Source organism: Oryzias melastigma, linkage group LG4, assembly GCF_002922805.2.
Source record: "Oryzias melastigma strain HK-1 linkage group LG4, ASM292280v2, whole genome shotgun sequence".
NCBI lineage: Eukaryota > Metazoa > Chordata > Actinopteri > Beloniformes > Adrianichthyidae > Oryzias > Oryzias melastigma.
In genome coordinates, this window is record NC_050515.1 from 31,478,383 (window position 1) to 31,497,957 (window position 19,575).

The window sequence follows — 19,575 nt, forward strand, 5'->3', positions numbered from 1 at the left end:
ACAATCGTACCTTGAAATCAAGACGCCTGTTAATATTAGGAACATGCAGAAGGTCTACAGTAGGCCATCTGCCGTCTGGTACATAGTCTCTTGGTTGAGGTTCTTGAAGCTGTCCAATCTTCACACTTCCTGGCCTCTGTTCAATACCATCCTCACTATCACTGCTTGATGATGATGAACTTTCTGATTGATCTTTCATTTGTTGAGGTCTTGACGTTTGTACCTTGTTTTGTTCAAGTGGTTTTATTTGGACCTTTACGTCATCATCACTCTCGCTGCTTGAAGATGAGGAGGAACTTTGTGAGGGTGCCTTGACAAGTGGAGATGTTGAAGTTTGAAATGCTGGCTTTTGCACTTTCTTTAGGCTTGTTGTTCTGTCAATATTGTCACTGCTGGAAGATGAAGAATGTGACAATAGTACCTTAAAATCAAGACGCCTGTTAATATGAGGAACATGTAGAAGGTCTACAGTAGGCCATCTGCCATGTGGGTCGTAGTCTTTGGGTTGAGGTTCTTGAAGCTGTCCAATCTTCACACTTCCTGGCCTCTGTTCAATACCATCCTCACTATCACTGCTTGATGATGATGAACTTTCTGATTGATCTTTCATTTGCTGAGGTCTTGACATTTGTTCCTTGTTTTGTTCAAGGGGCTTTATTTGGACCTTTACTTCATCATCACTCTCACTGCTTGAAGATGAGGAGGAAGCTCTTGGTGAAGGTGTTTTGATTTTCCTTGGCATGTTTTCTTCTCTCTCACTGCTAGAAGATGAATCAGAGTTTGAGGTTAAATCTCCTCGTTCTACTTTTCCATGTGTAATCAACCAATAATTGTGACCACTTTTTTGACTGGAAATTTTAACAAAATCAAGGCGTCTCTTTATGCGAGGAATGCTTTGAACATCAATGATTGGCCAGCCACCATCTGGCATATATGTTCCGGTGACAAACTCTTGATATATGATTGGTCTCTCCAGCATTCCTAGTTTTTGTGTCTTCGTGTTGTCCTTTGTTTCATCTTCAGAGTCACTACTTGAACTTGTACTAAAGCCTGGTGAAGGAGCTTTAATTTCTTTTTGCCCAAGTACAATGGAAGGCCACTTCTTTCTCAGTTTATGAGTTTTGGTTAGTTTGGTCTCTTGATCAGTGCTTTCATCGCTAGAGGAGGTGTGTCTTGATTGTTTCTGTGCTGAGCTTTTTATCTTAGACCTCTGTCTCCCTTCTTTGGAGTGCAAAATGTCTTGTGTATGTTCTGCCCCACTGTCGGATGAACTTGAGCTGAACGTATCCCCACTTTTCTGCTTGTCCAGAGTGTGTGCAAAGCCACTGTTGGGCCTAGCAGGTGTGCTCCGAGGAGAATCACTGAAATCAAATAGTTCATCTTTTGAGTTGCTTCTATCTGAATGGGGTGACCAGTCTGCAAAAGGCTCTGACGAAAATCCAGGGATCTCTATGGACGCCTGGGGATCCTGGACTTCTTTGGCTGCTGGGGAATTGGCTCTCTTATGAATTGTCTCTTTCTCCAACAGAGGAGACTTGGGTGTAGTGTGACATATTTTAGTCATCTGTTCTACATTCTCAGATAAGGAAGAATCTGAGGATGACGAGAGACTTCTGTTTTCCAGCTCATCGGGGTCAGGGATGTGCTCAAACTCTACTTGATGGATTTGCATAGAGGTGGTTTCAGATGACGCACCATTTTGCCTCTCCGCTGCATTCATCTGTTGCATGCCCTGATCACACTCTGATTCTTGAGTGTTGGGCCCTTCTTCTGATGCAAACACTTCCTCACTGGCAACACTGTTCTGATCACTGCTTGCCACAGTGTCATAATACTGAACATTGATGTTTTCTATGTCATCTTCATTTCTAAATGTTACTCTCCTTTCTCTGTAAGGTCCACCCTCTACTGCCTCATCAGAATTAGAAAATGCTGCATTTTCATAGTGTCTTTGTTCAACTGAAGAAACTGAATTACTTGCAGAAGAACCTTTTTTAGTGGTGATCCTTTTCCAAAGCAAATCAATATATGGTCTTGTTGCGACTCCGAGAATAAAAGCTACCAGAAATGTGATAATAACTGACAGACAAATGGCCAAAGTTAAGGTAGATTGTGTTATTCCTTCCCTGCTTTGGGGGGTTATTTCTCTGCGAGTTCTTGGTAAACTCCTAGTTTTAGCTGCGCTTTCTATTTGACTGATTTGTAAGTTAAAAACAGACACGACTTGCTGTCCTTCAGACACACACACATACAGCCCTGTGTTCGTCTCAGAGATGTCAGTGATGAGCAGACCACCATCTTTGTGCCTCTCAGGTGCAGGAACACCAGGCGTCCACCACACTGAATCTTAAAAAAAAAGGTTTGGACAAACTTGCATCATAAGGCATGTCATGTATTTCATCCTTTTTGAAGATTCAAGTGTTCTTTACCTTCAGCAGAGCATGAGAGCAGAATCTGAGAGCCCCTGTAGACAGTCACATCTTGATGCAGATCTGGACTGTTTTCAGGGCTTAAACATTGGAGATCTTCCTCCTTGAGCTGCAGAAGGTCTGTTCCCAAGAGTTTTGAGGGGGAGGCACACATCACGTTCCAGACCTCCACGCCTCGGGCGTCATCATAGGCCATACGTCTTCTTAGACTGCGCAGATTGCAGTCACACTTCCATCTGTTTCCATCTAAAGCAACATGAGCTCCAATGTTGTGAAGGTTGAGGTACATCAAAGGATGGAGGGTGGTCATTAAGTTAAAACGTAGATCAAGAACCTTTGAGGAGAACACAGAGCTGGTGTACAGTGACAGCTGATAGATAACGTTCTGCAGAGTTATTTTTAGAGCAAAGCCACCACATTAACTTCCAGTATTTAAAGCCAATCAAAAAAAACTATCAAATGTTGCAATCCCTCAAATAACTATTGGAAAATGGTGTAGAGGTTTGCAATTTCCCATTAATTCTCCTATTAAAGTCTCCCTTTACACCAAATATAAACACAATCTGGTAGCAAAAGCGTTTTTTTCTTCTTTTTTTTATTCCTTTTATTTCTCATCAATTGCCAAATTGAAAAAAAAAATTTCAATCAATCATAAATTGGTAGGAAGTAAAAGCAAGTCTTACCCTGAGCTGAATTAAATCCTGGAACATCTGTGGATGCAGATGTGTGATCAGGTTATGTTGTAAGTGCAGCTCTTCCAGCTGATGAAGGTCACTAAGCTCCCCTGGTTGTAGAACTGATATCTTGTTGAAAGCAAGCCAAAGGACCCGCAAAGACGGGACACCACCCAACCCTGGATGACAAAAGAGAAGTGCAATAAGAACTAAAAGTCATTAAAGAATGGTCCCTGAAAAAAGCAAACTTTTTATTGTATTGCAGACATTAGTTCATTACAAGTTTATTGTTAATACAGACCTATGCAAAATAAACATCCTCCTATTTCTACTGTGGAAGTCCTTGTTTGGAGTAGACGATTAATCCATCCAGATGGATCTGTCTGAGGTAATTTGTCATTCACCATTATAATATAATTTCTAAATGAATTAATTTGATTACACCAATATTGTAAAATGCCATTTGGATTGAGACACAGTAGGTTTAATTTACTAACATGATTAAAAAGCAGTTCTCCAAACGGCTTTTTTTTTTCTTCTTGAACAAGAAATAGAAAAAGCTGTTCAGAGAGTTGCTTTTTCATTTCACTTATGAGACAAGTAATGCAGGTACATTTTGAAAATGATAAAGCATTTCAAAATTGACTTTTATTTTGAATTATGAGTCACATACGCTTCCATATAAACACCTGTGGATGTGGCAGGTTGTATGAGGGATGGCCCTCCATTTTTACATGGGGAAAAATATTTCACATACATTTAATCAGGTTTGTTTATTTAGAAAATAATAGAGAAAAAAAGCAATCAATGAAAAAAAGACAGTTTGCCACTTTTATTGATGTGTGACTCATAAATATATTTCTTAGTTTCATTCCAGGTGTGATTCACGTGGACTGTATAGCTTATCACAAATCACACACGCCCAAATGGATCTTCAAAGAGAACAATCCTTTATGGTTCCTCCAGGAGAGGAAAACACCTTGAGCCATAAATTCTTTTCAGAAAAAATATTAACTTCACAGCCACATAGTTTCAACTTTGCTGGTAAAGTATTCAGCCATGTTTTGACAAATTTAGTCCAGAAAACACCAAAAATTAAAAATATAAGTATAATAATATGTGCTAAGTGGAAAGAAAATAACACTTTTCTTTAATCTGAAAAGTATCTAGTGGAGATAAAATCTTCAGGTTGTATTTAGAAAGCCAAGTTAATAAGGCAATGGTGAAAATATAAAGTACACTAATATACTGTTGTTTTGGTGTTCTGATGTCCTCTCTGTTTCATCAGTAGGAAGTCTGACATTGACCTCTAAAAAGTTGAGGCCAATATGCATTCAAAATTCAAGTTTACTAGTGGAACGTAGAGCTTCACATGTGGAGAAAAACACTGGTTCACTGCTGTGAAGTTTGGTTTCTCTTTAACTGGGCCCAAAATCTTTCCAGCATTGAATAGAAATGTTCGGACTCCTGTTGAGGCTAAACCAGGGGTGTCAAACTCATTTTGGTTCGGGGGCCACATTCAACTCATCTGATCTCAAGTGGGCGGGACCAGTAACATAAGAGCAAAACAACCTTTGTTGTCTTTAGTTTAGTTTAGTTTTTTTCTTAGGTGGAAAAAATTCCTCGAACACCCTAGAAGCCTTATCACTTAATATTATTATTAGAGCTATTATTATGTTATTATCCTTTTCCCAATGCTATTTTGGTCATTTTACTGTCAAACCTGATAATTTTTATAACAACTTAACAGCGGTGAGGCTGGCAGGGAACCAAACTGTTGTACCCAGATGTGGCACGCGCTTACAAAGAAATGTTTTCTCTCCTGTTATGGTGGCATTTCTATTCCTTTGCTTCCCGTAGTGGTAGAATGGCGGTCATTTCTTTAAAGTGGCCATACCATGAAAAAAAACAACTTTTTGAGCTTTAAGTGCATATACTGTTCATTCCTCACTATATAGAAGCCCAAAGTGGTATTTTGATCTATTCACACATTTCTGAGTAATCCTCTAAAAACCTGCGCTGACAACAGCAGTCCCTCCCATACCCACGAAAACGAGCGGATCCTCACGATCTGATGTCACACATTGACAGAGTGAGACCGCCCCTTTCAGGAAGAGTCTGCTCTAACAGCTCAGCCCCCAGTCTAACACCAACACCCAGTTTCCAAAAAACTTTCATTTTTGATGAGAATACTGTACATCTTCCAGTTGTGTCCCGTCTTCACTAAATTCCAGTTCGAACAGATGTTTGTTACTTTAGACTCGAGGCTCCTTTAAGACACCCGGTCGGACACAGTCGTGCAGACTTGAGTGTATGTGTGTTTTGAACCAGTGTAGCGATGGCCGGGACTACTAAAGGCAGATATATGGTATGTGCATCCATCTTTGAAGAAGTTAAAAGCTCCAGGATGACGTCATGAAATGGGCGGCACCCACATGCAGCAGCAGGCGAATGGAGTTGTTTTACTTCCAGGTAGGAAAAAACTCACGAAAAATAACTAATAATTCCTAAATAATTTGTTTTATTGTGTTCCAAAGGTAATATTTGATCATATATATGGATATTGTTCACTCTGAAGGCTTAAGAAAATCATGGTAAGACCCCTTTCAATATCCATGACTTGCAAGAATGGGATAGTAACTTGCTTTTAAAAAAAAAAACAAAAAAAAACATCCTAATATTTTTTTCTCTTCTCGACTGTGCTGGATTAAACCATCTGGCGGGCCGGATGTTTGACCCCCCTGGGCTGAACTGTCACAAAGCCTGAGAAGAAGCTGGATTAAATGGCACAGTTCTTTATAAATTAATACTTGATAGTTGATAACACTGATTTTAAACTAAATTATTGGACTGATTTTCAAAATAAACTTAAAGAACATTAAGTTCATGTGACTACTTTTTGGTTTCAACACAATCCACATTTTCACATTATGTCAAGTGACATAATGTGGTACTGCTGCGCCCAGTAATAAAATGTTGTGAAGACCACAATGTTTTCATGAACCTTTGAACTCAAAGTATTTTTTTATATAAGTGACAGAATAGCATTCATTTCTTATGTTTTAGTTTTCCGGGCAATTAATCAGCTGCTTCTGATACATGTTATCATACGTGTGAGAAACCCGCAAATGTTCACAGCTGAAACTTCCACTCAGGAAGCAGGGTGGGGCTCAGGAGAACATCTCCTAACTGTGTTAGGAGCTCCAGTGTTTATGTTCTTTGATTTTTTTAATTGTTAGCACGATAATTCCAGTAGATTCCTCACGCCGCCATTCTCCTTCAAAATCTACTGGAATTATCATGTTTACGGTTTAAAAGTACGTTAAAGATTTCGTTTTTAAGCAGTTCTCCAGTACACAATGCTGCAACATCATAAAGTCTGCAAAGTAAAAGTATTCACAAGGGGATCTTTGATCATTTTTTTTAAACTTACACTTAGCAAAATGTCAATAAAATAAAAGAATACTTTAATTTTTTTTTAATTCTGTAGCAGTCAGCAGATTACAGGGCTATATGTATGGTGTGTATTGGGACGCTTCAGAGATTTCTTTATCACAGGGACTCACCCTTAGGGAGGCGCTCCAGCTGATTTCTCTCAACAGATAACATCTGCAGGGTGGGGGCCCAGCCCTGGCAGCCCCTTTCGCCCCCAGTTCTGAAGCGACGCCAGCTCTTGACATGTCTCTCCACACAGAGGGACAAGTGTGAGATAGTGTTGTTTCCCAGCCAAAGTTTCCTGAGGTTCTGATGTGGTTGACGGGGTTTCACAGAGCTCAGATAGTTATGAGAGAAGTCCAGCTCTGAAAAAGCGCCTGGGATCAGCTGTGGTACAGAGGTCAAACCAGACAAGGAGCAGTTGAGCAGGGAAGCTGTCTGACAGGAACAGGACTCCGGACAGAAGGGCGAAGAAGAGGAACTGGACAAAGCGTAGAGCAGCGCCGTGGCCAGAAGCGCCGCCCGGACTGCGGCCATCACGAGCTGCCCTGGAGGTCAAAGAAAAACCCAATCCACTTTATCCAGTCGGTCAAATATTACATCGACTGATTGAAAGTTTGAGAGAACATTCCAAATTACTGGTGTTCAGTGTCGCAGTAACTCACCTGTGTCCTAAACAAACTCGCAGGAAATCTTGTGACACTTCTTCCATCCAGAGTGCAGACTTAAGCATGTTCCGATCAAAGTCTGCTTTATAACGCACCAGCCCATCCCTTTAATCATTTACACACCTGAGTTGATGTCTCACTGCCATAACTTTCTGTAAAAACACATACTGTGATCCTAAGGTTCCAACAGGAAGTGAACCAAGCCCACAATGCACATTCTATTAGTGTAGGGCTGTCAAACTCAGTCACACAAGGGGCCAAAATCCAAAACACACCTTAGGTCACGGGCCGAACAGGATAAACATTCAATGAAAACTCTAAAACGACATTTTTAAAACTTTAAAACCATACATTTTTAAGAAAATTGTGAACTTGATATATAGCATTACCTGTGATAATGTTAGTGTGAATGCTGGAAGCTGAATTTGACTGCTGAAGATGCTAGTGCTGATAGCTGAATTTGCTGAAATTGATAGCTAAAAATGCTGAAGTTGATAACCAGCTAAAATATTGGCAAAATGCCAAATAAGCCTGAGAAACAAACAAAAAAAAAGACTTAGGTGAGCCAAAATAGCTAGCATGTAGCTGAAAAAAATAGCTAAACTTCAAAATAAACTAAAAAACAGAAAAAAAGCCTAAATTAATCATAACAGCTAGCATGTAGCCCAACTCCAAAATGACCTAAAAACTTTGAAAAAATCCTAAATTAGCCAAAACAGCTAGCATGTAGCTGGAATATTAGCTAAACTCTAAAATAGCCTAAAAGAGCATAGTAAACGCCAAAATAGTCCAAAAAGCTAAAAGAATGCCCATTTTTAAAAATTTAAAACTGTAACTTTTTAACATAGTTAGGAATTATAAAAAGGCAGGAATAATATTCCAGAATAAATCAATTTAAACTTTAAATAACTTTTAATATTTTACTCTCCATACAAATATATTTTGTAAAAATTATACAAAATAGAAATGTGCGCAAGACAACAGCCGTTAATAACAATAAAATAAAATGATCTGGAGGGCCGGATGGAATTACCCGGAGGGCCGGATCCGGCCCCCGGGCCTTGACTTTGACACATGTGTATCAGACAGTAAAGGTAGTGATTCTTTTATTGCTTTAACCCTTTAACACCTGAGGCATCGCTGGTAGCGGCTAAACACAAAAATCTTTAACATACTGTAACTTTTCAACTGTTAACACAATAAATCCCGTAGTTTCTGGAGGAGAAAAGCGGCGCTTCCTACTGGAATTATTGTGTTAACAATTAAAAAATTACACTAAATCAAAGAGCATAAACACTGGAGCTCCGGTGTTAAATAGCCTGCATGAGACTGACGCCATGAGAAGAAGCTTGGCACCAAACAAGTTTCTTTATTAAAACTAACCAGATCAAAGTAAAACAAAGTTGCACATTTCTCCGACACAAGACATGAAGTCTTAGTCCTGAAGATGAAAGACGTTCTCAAAAACAAATTCGCACACAAGTCAAAAGCAAAAATCACATCTTTAATACTCAAATGGATTCAATTATGACATCACTCCAGGTTACTGATGGTCTTACTTCCTGAAGTTTGGAGACTTAGACGTGCATGACGATGACTGAGCTACACTTTTGCAATACAGAAAATAACATTTTATATTTTTAATCTGTTCTTTGACTTTGTTAAAAATGCACAGAGAGCAGTGAAATGGCATTTTCTCATGATGGAGAACATATATAAAGAAAATAGTGATTAAAACTATAATTCTGAGTATTTTTTTATTCAAAGCTTATAGTTGTGACATAAAGCTACAATGGCAGGTCACAGTCTTGATGCTCCGCTCCATTCTGAAGCATCCACCTGCAGACAAATAGATCCATGAACGTCTTTGTTTTCCTGGTCTGAGCTGGAATCTGGATCAGAACTGTACAGCTGGGTGGCTCTGATGTTGCTCACCATTTTTGTTTCTCTGCTAATGATAGGTTGGAGTTGTGAGGGGCTGTAAGCTAGCAGGAGAGAGTATGAACAAAGGGATGATGGAAAGTAACTCCCCTGGACAGGCTGACGGAAAAAAACGTATTTAATTAACTGTAGTCTTACTCCACGCAAACAGTCCCGCCCACAACTCAGAGGTGAATTTCTTATGAACTCCTACCGCTCTGCAGATACTACATCCTGGGAAATGACACAATTTTTAACATTTTGTCTAAAAACAGTATAATGATAATTAAAAGACCACTAAGACTGCTTTGAAAATAGATCAAAAGATGATCGAAGTGGGACTTTAAAGAGCAGCAGACCTTTGGGTTTTCATAAAGATTTGTAGAACAGAACAAAGTTTTTTTGTCATTAATGTCAGTTTAGGAAGCCCTAGAGCTCCTTCTCTTTGCTTTTAGAATATTTATATGGCTCATGTCATGTCAAACATATTTAGACTTTTAGATTTTAGCATAAAAAACATGGAAGATACTCACAGGTGTGCCAAACTCTGCACACCTGTGAGTATCTTACTGTGTCACACATGAGCTACAGGAACAAAGACACAATCCGTGGCCATTTTTTTGACATACAACCTTTCTTTGTAATGACATCGGTCAAAAAATAAATACTAAAAATACATATTATAAACCACTGCATCAAGAAGCATGAACTCCAGGACTGAATGTGTTTGTATAAACATTTGTTTGCCAATAATGGCACATTGTAAGTGGTTTGGTGCCTGATGAATCAGGCGGGGGGTCAGTCCTAGTGAACCTTCCTGCAGGGGTTGTCTGACGTCTGGCAGCCTGTGTTGGTGAACTTCACCAGCACGCGGAACAAAGTCCCGTCTTCGCACATGCAGAGCTTGTAGCGCTCCAAGCCGTCGTTGAAGTAGACGTTTCCGGCGGTGTTAGGGATGCGCGTGGCGTTGAACATCACCGACCCGTTCAGAACAATAGTATTCTCCTGCAGGGGGGAAACCACAGAGGTCATCCTGGTTTTCTCTTAATGTGGTGAAATGCTTGGATCCCATTGCTCCCATACTCACGGCTTTCAGCTCGATGCCTCCCCCCATTTTGAACTCCACAGTCCGGCCCATGATGTTCACCCCTTCATTTCCACGAATAATTGCTTTGTTGTCTCCCTTAATATTCAGATCTGATGTTGCGCTGCTTGTGATCTAAAAGTTGAAAACAACAGATTGGTACAATTGACAGTTGTTTATTAATATGTAAAAATATTTTAAAGGGCCTAAACCATGTTATTAAGCCTTTCAGAGTAAACTATATCCATATGTAGATAACATATTACCATTGGAACATTAAGGAACAAATAGTTTATGAAATATGAATTATTTTTGTGAGTTTTTTCCTAGTCCAAAGTAGGACAATTCGATCTCTGAGGCTCTGCCTTTCACTCCTTGTGGGTGGAGCCCATTTCATGACATCATATCGAGCAGCGTCTGTGTTTCTCCCATGGAAACAAGCATACGAACACATACGAACTTTTGCAAAGATTTCTGTCCATACTGTGGAGCCCTACACTCTTGACCCAGTGTCCAATCAAGATGTCTGGAGGAACTTTCTGACTGGTAAATGAAAAGCTAAGGGAAGTGTCTTTTGTACTGTTGTATTTATTATAGAGCTGGGAATGGTCATGCTGCTATCTTTTTTTTTATAGATATTATAAATGCTGTCTCTGCAGATTAGGTGCAAGAGGAACCACTTCTTTCCAGAGTTGATGCTAAAATGAAAGCATTTTACCTAGCACTGCTAGCTGCACGAGAGAAAGTGTTTGTGTGTGTTAACCTAGGGGCGGTGCTGGTAGTACAGACTCTTCTTGGAAGAGGCTGTTCTCACTTTGTGATGTCACAATGCAAAGACCCACATGTTTTCATGGATTGGGAGGGGCTGGTGCTCAGAGAGCAGGTTTTTAGAGGAATGCTCAGAGATGCATGAGTGGAGCAAAATACCACTTTGGAGATGTTTTACTGAGGAATAACAATATATAGTGTTCCCTCGCTTATTCGCGATTTCACATATTTGCTGATTTTTTTTCAGTCACATGACTCTTCCAGTTCATCACATAAACTCAGACAACTCAACACGCTTATAGGAAATTTTTGCATCTGAAGGAGGGGCTGTGCTGCTGAGGTATATCTTCGCACAGGGGAGCCCCCTCTGGAGCGTGGAGGAGTGGGGGAGCGCCGTCCGTACTACCCCACTCCTCCATAAGAGGAGCGCTCCCTCCTCTCTCCATTGCCCTGCATGGAGAAATGGCATCAGCTGACTCAGAAGCGGACCAAAAAAATCCTGATATGCTGTAGAAGATAATCGCGGAGGATAATTATCAGGTGTTTATTATTCAAAGGGTAACCAAACAGGGAAGTTGGAGGCTGACTCAACATACAGTCGAAATTTGAAAATCCAGTCAGAGGGGTGGGGCTTGGGGGCAGGACTGTTATCATTACTGGAGCTGTAGATCATGACATGGGACTTAAATGGTTTGACCAATCACTGTAATACCCCAATTCAACCTGTAGGGGCAGCACACAGACAGCTTTTGACTATATTTTCAAGAATTAAACTATTTTATTTTAATTTGATTTAAAAAAAATGGCAATGACCAAAAGAAGCACTTTTAAAGTCCCATTTATAGAAGTCAAAAGCCAAAAAAAGCTGATTTAGGGTTTGGTTACCCTTTAAAAAAGGAGGAAGCGCACGCTCCTGATTTTAAGACACAGAGTGACACTCCTCATCTGCGTATAAGGAGCCATGCAAAACATTATTCATTCTGAGCCTTTCACATACATTCATTCTCACTCTCACATACATATATACTCACTCATTTACATAAAGTATATATGTATGTGAAAGTAGAATATATGTACGTGAAAGAAGTATGTATGTATGTGAGAGATGAGCATATGTATGTGAGAGTGAGAATGTATTCATGTACCAGTGAGAATATAGGTCTGTGAGTGGTTGAGAATGAATAGTGTCTTGTGTCTAGTGTCCTCATACTGTATCTGAGGCTGCTGTACAGTGCATTTGTTCTGAATAAAAAAACTCTTTATGTTGAGCAATACTCCAATGTTCTTAAATAATGTGTACAAAGCATGACTGAAGAGTTTTAGATGAGTATGGATCAGTAGCAGATATACTTTGGGCGTGGGGGTTTGGTTTCTCTGTCTGGATTCTGCTTATTCAAGGATTGCCTCCGGTCCCTAACCCCCGAATAAGGTGGGAATACTGTAATACATTTAAAAGCTCAAAAAAGTGCATTTTGCACGGTATAGGCCCTTTAAATGCATTCTGGCTTTTATCTAAGAATATGAGAAAAAAAATCTCTTTCAAGATGCTTCTCCACATAATTTAAAACTATAAAACTTTTGGATATTTTCCCGTTTTTTACATATTACCATCACCATTAAAGCCAAAGGAAGATTTTTTTTTAGCCACCATGTTGTGAAACAAGTACATTACCAGTGAATGACTCGTTTTCCCACACGTGGACATAATACACACCCTCTCTGTTGAAGCCTTCTTCACACTGAGGACTTTGACTCCTTTGGGCAGATGAAACTCATGGTTTTCAAAGTCTGTGCTGAAGAATGTGGTCTGCGTGCGAGGGTCTGTGAAGGATATGCCCACATCACTCACAACAGACGTCCTGTCCTTTTCCACACTTAGCTTGGTGGAGCCCTGCTGGAAGACCACCTGCAACGACACGATGAGTCCATTAATCTGTCGTGGATTGTCTCCTGTACTAGGGCTGCCACGATTAGTCAACTAATCGACTATTTCAATAGTCGAAAACTAATTTAGTAGGCGATTACTTTACATTATATGGAGTCAGAGTGTAGTACAGCATTATTCTAGCTTTTTGGACTATTTTGCCATTTATTAAGGTTCTTTAGGTTATTTTGCAGTTTAGCTAATATTTCTGCGACATGCTAGCTATTTTGGCTAACTTTGGCTTTTTTTGTTTTTTAGGCTAATTTGGAGTTTTGCTAATATTTCAGCTGCATCCAACCTGTTTTGGCCAACTTAGGCTTTTTCAGTTTTTTTGGCTAATTTGGCATTTAGCATTTAATATTTTGGCTGGCTATCAACTGCAGCATTTTCAGCTATTAGCTTCTGTGATTTCAGCTATCAACTTCAGCGTTTTTAGCTATCAATTTCAGTATCTTCAGCTATCAGCACTAGCATCTTCAGCAGCCAAATTCAGCTCCCAGCATTCACACTAGCATTATCACAGGTAATGCTATATATCTAGTTTTTAGTTAGTTTAAAGCTAATGATGGTTAAGATGTGTGCTTTACATCCACTTTGCGCATGACCTGAGTAGTTGACTAATCAGAAAAAATAATCAGTGATTAGTCGACTATTGAAATAATCGTTTGTGGCAGCCCTACTCTGTACACAGTAACACAAAGCACTTGTTAACAACAAATAGAAAATGTGATAAAGAGATCAATAAGAAGCTCAGATTCCCACCCATCCCATAATAGTTTCAAAATTTTCTTTGGATATCCCCGACACCTTTGATTTGGTTTTGTTGGTGGATTTTGATTTTTTTTCCGCCCCATGAGAGAGATTGTGGCTCCATGTTTTGACGGTTTCTCCATGGGTTGTTCACTGTACCCAAAATTCTTTTTACCAGGCACTGGGGCAGCTGTGGTAAAGAGGTAGAGCGGTCAACTTCTACTTGAAAGACCCCAGGTTCAGTTTCCACCCTGCCCTCCCACATGTTAAAGTGTCCTTTGGTATGACACTGAACCCCACATTGCTCCTGCTGGTTACAGGTTGGCGCCATCAGCGTGTGAATGGGTGAATGTGACTGTGAAGCTCTTTGGGCCTTTAAGGAAGGTTGTGAAGTGCCATATAAGTATACCTCATTTACCATTTTACTAGGTGTGTGCAAATAGAGTTTTTAAGTATGTGGGAGGGATCGAATTTTTGCTCAAAGGCGCAGTACGAAAGAAGAATTGTGAAAATAATCCGGTCCTTACAGTCCAGGACTGCTGCAGGAGAGAATCTTTGGAGATGAACTGAAAACATGTGATGCTAGAATTAAACATACATGTTCATGGAAGTGAGACCTCTAAACTTCGGAAACTTAAACAGCAAAACCCGAAAATCTGAGAGTTCTGAAAAGTCTGAAAGGTAAAAGGAGAACTGATCATTGACCAAGACAGCTAAAACTTAAAAATAAAGGTCCTATCTCTTTGAAATAAAACAAGGCTTGGGGTTTCTTTGAAAGGCTGAGTGTTCCCTGATACTCCAGTGATTCTTCTCACCGGGTTGTTGTTGCCAATGATGACCAGGTCCTGGTCTTTCCGGCCTCCGATCGTGCTCTTGTGCAGGGGGTGAACAATGCCCATGTCTGCCTTCTGTTTGAAGCGCAGGATGCCGCTCTCGTGGAACTCCATGCTGTCGCAGCCATTCGGACCGATGCGGATCACAGTCCATATTACCAGAGTGATCTGAGACCCAGAGCAGAGAGTTCAGGATGGAAAAGGTGAATGAATCCAAACGTGCTTTATTAACAAAGATGAAAAAAAAAAACTAAATTAATGGTAAAATTGTATTTTTCAATTATCTAAATGTATGAAAGACTTGAAGACAAACTGCCAGTAAAAAAAAATCAATAAGGAAAAAAACAAAATCCAGGGATTCAAGCTTTATTAAAGATGGCAAAAATGTTCTTCCTTTTTTTTGAAAAACCTATGGCTAATTTCTGAGACATTCAAAGTTACTCTACAGCTATGTTCATACCGCCCTCGACTATGTATGTTCAACAGCCACTTTCATTGAAAAGTCTATAAAAACGTGGGTTTCTGGCTCACCCGTTCAAAACTCTTGCATTCACACGTAGCTAGGCAAGTTTCTATGAACGTTTTAGGGCTGAAATTCGTTGACATCGAATGAATATTGCCAGTTAAAGACCCACTCCAATGAAAATCATGTTTTTGGTGTTTTTAACGTGTTCTTTTTCTCATGATGGAAGACATATATAAAATAATTTAAGATTAAAACTGCATGTATTTCTTCTTTTAAAATGGGTTGAATCAGGAGCAGATGAAAAAATGCAGTTTGAAAAAGGTCTCAGTTGTGACAGAAAAACATGTCAAAATCTCTCTGCTCTGCTCCATTCTGATGCATCAACCTTCAGATAGATCCATGAACGTCTTTGATTTCCTCGTGGAATCTGGATCAAACGGTATGACTGAATAGCTCTCACATTGCTCAACATTTCCGTTGCACTGTTAATGTTGGGTTGGGAGTGTGTGTGTGTGTGTGGGGGGGGGGTATAAGATAACAGGAGAGCCTACAATTAAAGGGATATCAGGGGAAGCTTAGGCCCGCCCACAACTCAGGGGTGAATTTCTAATGAACAATTTCCTAGAAAACACACAGAACTTTTTATTTTGGCTAAAAACAGCACAATCATCATTAAAAGACAAGTGGGAACAGTTTTACAATAGATGATTGGAGTGGGACTTTAAACAAGGTCAAACTTTGACCAATCAGGAACTCGGATTTGGTTTATCTTGTGAACTCAGACACAGGAATCAGTGTGGCAACAGCAACAGGATTAATGCTGAGAAAAAGACATCAAGATATTGAAAAAAAACAACAAACAATAGTCTGCAACCAGTAACTTTCACATATCCAAACCCCTCGAGTGTGAGTGTTCACATTTAGAGAGAAAAGATGGACTCCTGCCCCTTCTGTCACCGCTGTGCTTGTTAAGTGCAAGGCTGAAGTTTATCTTTGAAAAAGAAGGTAAGTCTGTTCTGTGTTTAGAAGAAAAATCTCAGCAGGTAGAAGATACTTAAGCTTTAGTCACATGCACCCGTTTACAGGCTGTGGGTTTTTGGGTTGTTCGAGCCCATAGAAGGCGGTGGAGAAGGAAAGCTTCTCATCTGCTGCAGACATGCTTACCCTTACGTGTTATATAAGAGTTCATTACGACCTGTCGCCCGCAGCATGCCCATAGAAAAAATGTGCATAAACATTTCCACTAAACTACCATTTGTTAAAACAGAGCAGAGGCACTCACAATGAGATTAATGAGGGCAAGGAGGAAGAGGAGGACGATGATGCAAACAGCCATGTTTCCTTTCCGTCCTCTCAGCCCTGTTTTGTGAAGACGCTCCTCTTCGATGGGCACATAGCCGGCTTTAAAGTTACTGTTGTGCTCCTTGTTGATGTGGCGCCTCTCGATGGCCTTCTCTCTCATGGACTTCTTCACTGGGCCGTTGGAGCTTTCCTAAAGCCAACAACAATACAGCTCAGGATTGATGCACAGATGTGCTGCTCATACAATGAGGAGTCTGCAGATCTGGAGCACCATGTGCCTCTTTTGCCCCTCTCTGGCTGAATTTATAAAATATGTTTTGATTTTAAATAGTAGATTTAAAGTAAAAAGTGAGTAGAAAAGAAAAAAAAAGTAAAATAACATATTACTCTGCAAAGCTCTTGACTACACTACCCATAATGCTCCAGTAATTCATCTAGGAGTTCAACTTTGTAGTTTGACAGTCACACTAAAATATCTTCACAGATTTTTTAGCCACATTTAAAGCAGGAAATCATTTTGAGGTCAGTAAGCACAACCATAATTCACACTTAAGGTGGATTATAAGGTGATCTATTATTATTTAACAAAATTGAATAATGTCTATTATTGAACAAATTCAAAGATTTGGAGTTCAAAAATAGGATAAGGAACACGGGATTAGCTCTTCTTTCAGTTAGTTAGATTTACAAATGTCTGGTTGAGATGCCACAAATAAAACACATATATAGATGGATTTTTGGCATATAGTTATATATAGTTTGTTTTATTTAAGTACAGACATTATTTTATTTCTATAAGAATATATAAATGATATTAGAATAGTAACAATTACATAAAATCAATAACATAAATAAAAATGAGTGTTTTATTTCCTAAAGGGGGAAATAGGGCTTTGAGGCTCCTGTTGGGTTGCTGTCTGAGAAATGGACCCGAATTTGGTGTTGAACTGCTGCTACAAGGGGTCACGCTGGACATGACATCATTATGCACTCATTTCATCTCGTTCAAACGCTTGAACTGTTTTCAGGCACCGATGGATGCATCTGCTTCATCGTTCCTGTCAGTCACTGTCCAATAGGAGAGGGCAGCAGCGCCCTGCATCTGTCAGAGCCGCACGACACTCTGTCTGCGCTCACCGCTAAAAATAAACTGCAGCCAGCAAGGGCAGCAGGCCCATTAAAACTGTTTTAAATAGCGGTATGATTTTTGTTTATTTAATGCTGTTTTTCCTGTAACAGTGCTTCACTCTTGGGGACGAGCGTAGGTTAAAACAAATTAAAAACCGTTATGTTTTTTAATGAAGAGAAGAGCGATAAAACAAAGGGACGGTTCGGGATATTTCTGTGAAACTAAAGCTGCCACCTCAAACCCATTCGCTTTAGTCATACGAGAACTACTTAAACCCCACACAGTGGAAGAAGAAGGCTTGGAAAAAGTACAACAAAAACAGTAAATATAAAAGATAGAGGACCTGCTCGGACGCCATGTTGACCCTCCCTCTTCTGCTGAAGACGTGGAGCGTACCACTCTCCGTGTGTGGGGGGCGATGTTAAGTTTGTGGTGTTGACCAAAACAATTTTATATCTCTATGGTGTAGACACAAAAATATGATTTGACAAGGGAAACACATTTATATGAAACAATAACGATACCCCTTCATAACTTTATTAATGCATAGACTTTTCGGCCACTCTGATATGGTGGATTTATGCTACACGAATGGTTTCTTCCGACGTCAACGCATCCAAGACCAAGATCTTAAAATAGAAAAGTTCATATTTTCCATACATCTAATGACAAAAAACATACTTAATGATACACATTTGCGGGAACACCAAGAATAGTATTATGAATGGAAACGTAAAAAGATGGACTTTAAATGAAAAAAGAGAGCTGGGCTGTAACACTTTCAAATGGTTTCATTTAAAATTCCCCTCCAATGAAAATCATGATTTTTTTTGTTTTTAACATGTATATGCGGCATTTTTCTCATGAAAGAGAACACATGTGTTAAGAAATCATTTTGTTTCTCAATTAAATAATGTCCTCCAAACACATTTCTTTATAAAACCTTGATTGCGGATTGTCACTATCTATTCAACTTAATTCCCAGTATGTTATTCTAAAATTTGTTTATTTTCAAGACAACAAAAAATTCTGCAAATTGAAACACGAATAGCAAATAATTCTCACTTCATAATAATAATAAAGTACATACATTTTAGTTAAAGATGGATACGCTACAGTGGTGTATTTTTCGTTAAGTAAAATTGTGTTTTTCAAGGTTCAAATCTATTTTTCTTGATTGTATCTTTAAAATTTTACTAGTTTAAACACATTTCTAATTCCATTTCTTATTTACCTTGTTATATTTAAAGACCTGAAACTTAAACATATTTTTTTTCGTGGTTTAATTGAATTGAATTGAACTTTATTCATATCCCATATAAAAAGTGTGGGGTCTGCTCAATGAGAAGCAACAAATCCAAAAAGTGTCAATAGTCTAATTGTTTTTGTTAATTTAAATTGACATATTTTTAATTTTTTATAGAGACTAGATACAATTTAAGATCCATTTCTTTAAAATTATTTAAAAGGGGGATTTTTTATGACCATCTTTTCTTATGAATATCACATTTTGCCAAAGTGATAAGGTTAATTATATATACGCTTCATTGGAGTGGAATATTTAATCACCACACATAAATGAAATAATGTGTTTAAATAAACAATTTTTCCAAACATGCTGGTTAGGTAAAACTGCATGACCTTCCAGAACACAGACACAACAGAACAATCCACAAAAACATGCTCAACACTCTCTCCATCTTCCTGACAAACACAGCACTTATTACAAACATTGGAGAAAAAAACGACAATCTTGAATAAAAGTTCTTTCATTTTATTAGAATCAATGTATTTATATGGTAATAAAAAGATTGTGTTCCATTTATTTCGATCTAAATATGGCCACCTATGTTTGCATTCAGGGTTTGAATAATAATCTAACTGGACTCTAATAAACTTGTTTGTGCACTTCTTATCAACCACATCAGTTCCCTGAACTGAAATAAATTTTTGAGTTAAATTTAAGTCTTCATGTTTTACATTTTGTGCTAGTAAATATGTATTATATGGAATTAAGCCAAATTAAATTCTTTCTGAGGCATAACAACATTATATTTGAGTAAAAACTTTCATAAGTGTGCCAATTTCCTTTATCGTCAAATAACTGATTTACTGTAATAATTTATTGACAAACCAGTTTTGCAAAAAATTAAGTTTTGTTTTTGTGTAAGATGTAACAATTGATACAAAATG

At 38.8% G+C, this 19,575-nt stretch overlaps 2 protein-coding genes across 2 annotated transcripts in view; both read right to left on the minus strand.

Moving 5' to 3' along the window:
* LOC112136755 (serine-rich adhesin for platelets) overlaps positions 1-7,413 on the minus strand; it is a 9,493-nt gene extending 2,080 nt beyond the window's left edge. The window contains exons 1-5 of the mRNA XM_036211755.1: positions 7,204-7,413; positions 6,670-7,086; positions 3,113-3,282; positions 2,430-2,763; positions 11-2,346 (exon numbers count right to left, since the gene is read on the minus strand). Of these exons, the coding sequence (XP_036067648.1) occupies positions 11-2,346; positions 2,430-2,763; positions 3,113-3,282; positions 6,670-7,075 (3,246 nt within the window). The 5' untranslated portion in view covers positions 7,076-7,086; positions 7,204-7,413. The remainder of the gene's footprint in view (positions 1-10; positions 2,347-2,429; positions 2,764-3,112; positions 3,283-6,669; positions 7,087-7,203) is intronic.
* A 1,142-nt stretch (positions 7,414-8,555) lies between these two features.
* Positions 8,556-17,850, minus strand: sgcb (sarcoglycan, beta (dystrophin-associated glycoprotein)). Its single transcript, XM_024259162.2, has 6 exons — positions 17,726-17,850; positions 16,234-16,443; positions 14,468-14,653; positions 12,693-12,884; positions 10,214-10,345; positions 8,556-10,131 (listed from the first exon to the last, which is right to left on the minus strand). The coding sequence occupies exons 1-6, from the start codon at positions 17,738-17,740 to the stop codon at positions 9,931-9,933; spliced, it is 936 nt and encodes a 311-aa protein (XP_024114930.1). The 5' UTR covers positions 17,741-17,850; the 3' UTR covers positions 8,556-9,930.
* Between the last annotated feature and the right edge of the window lie 1,725 nt (positions 17,851-19,575).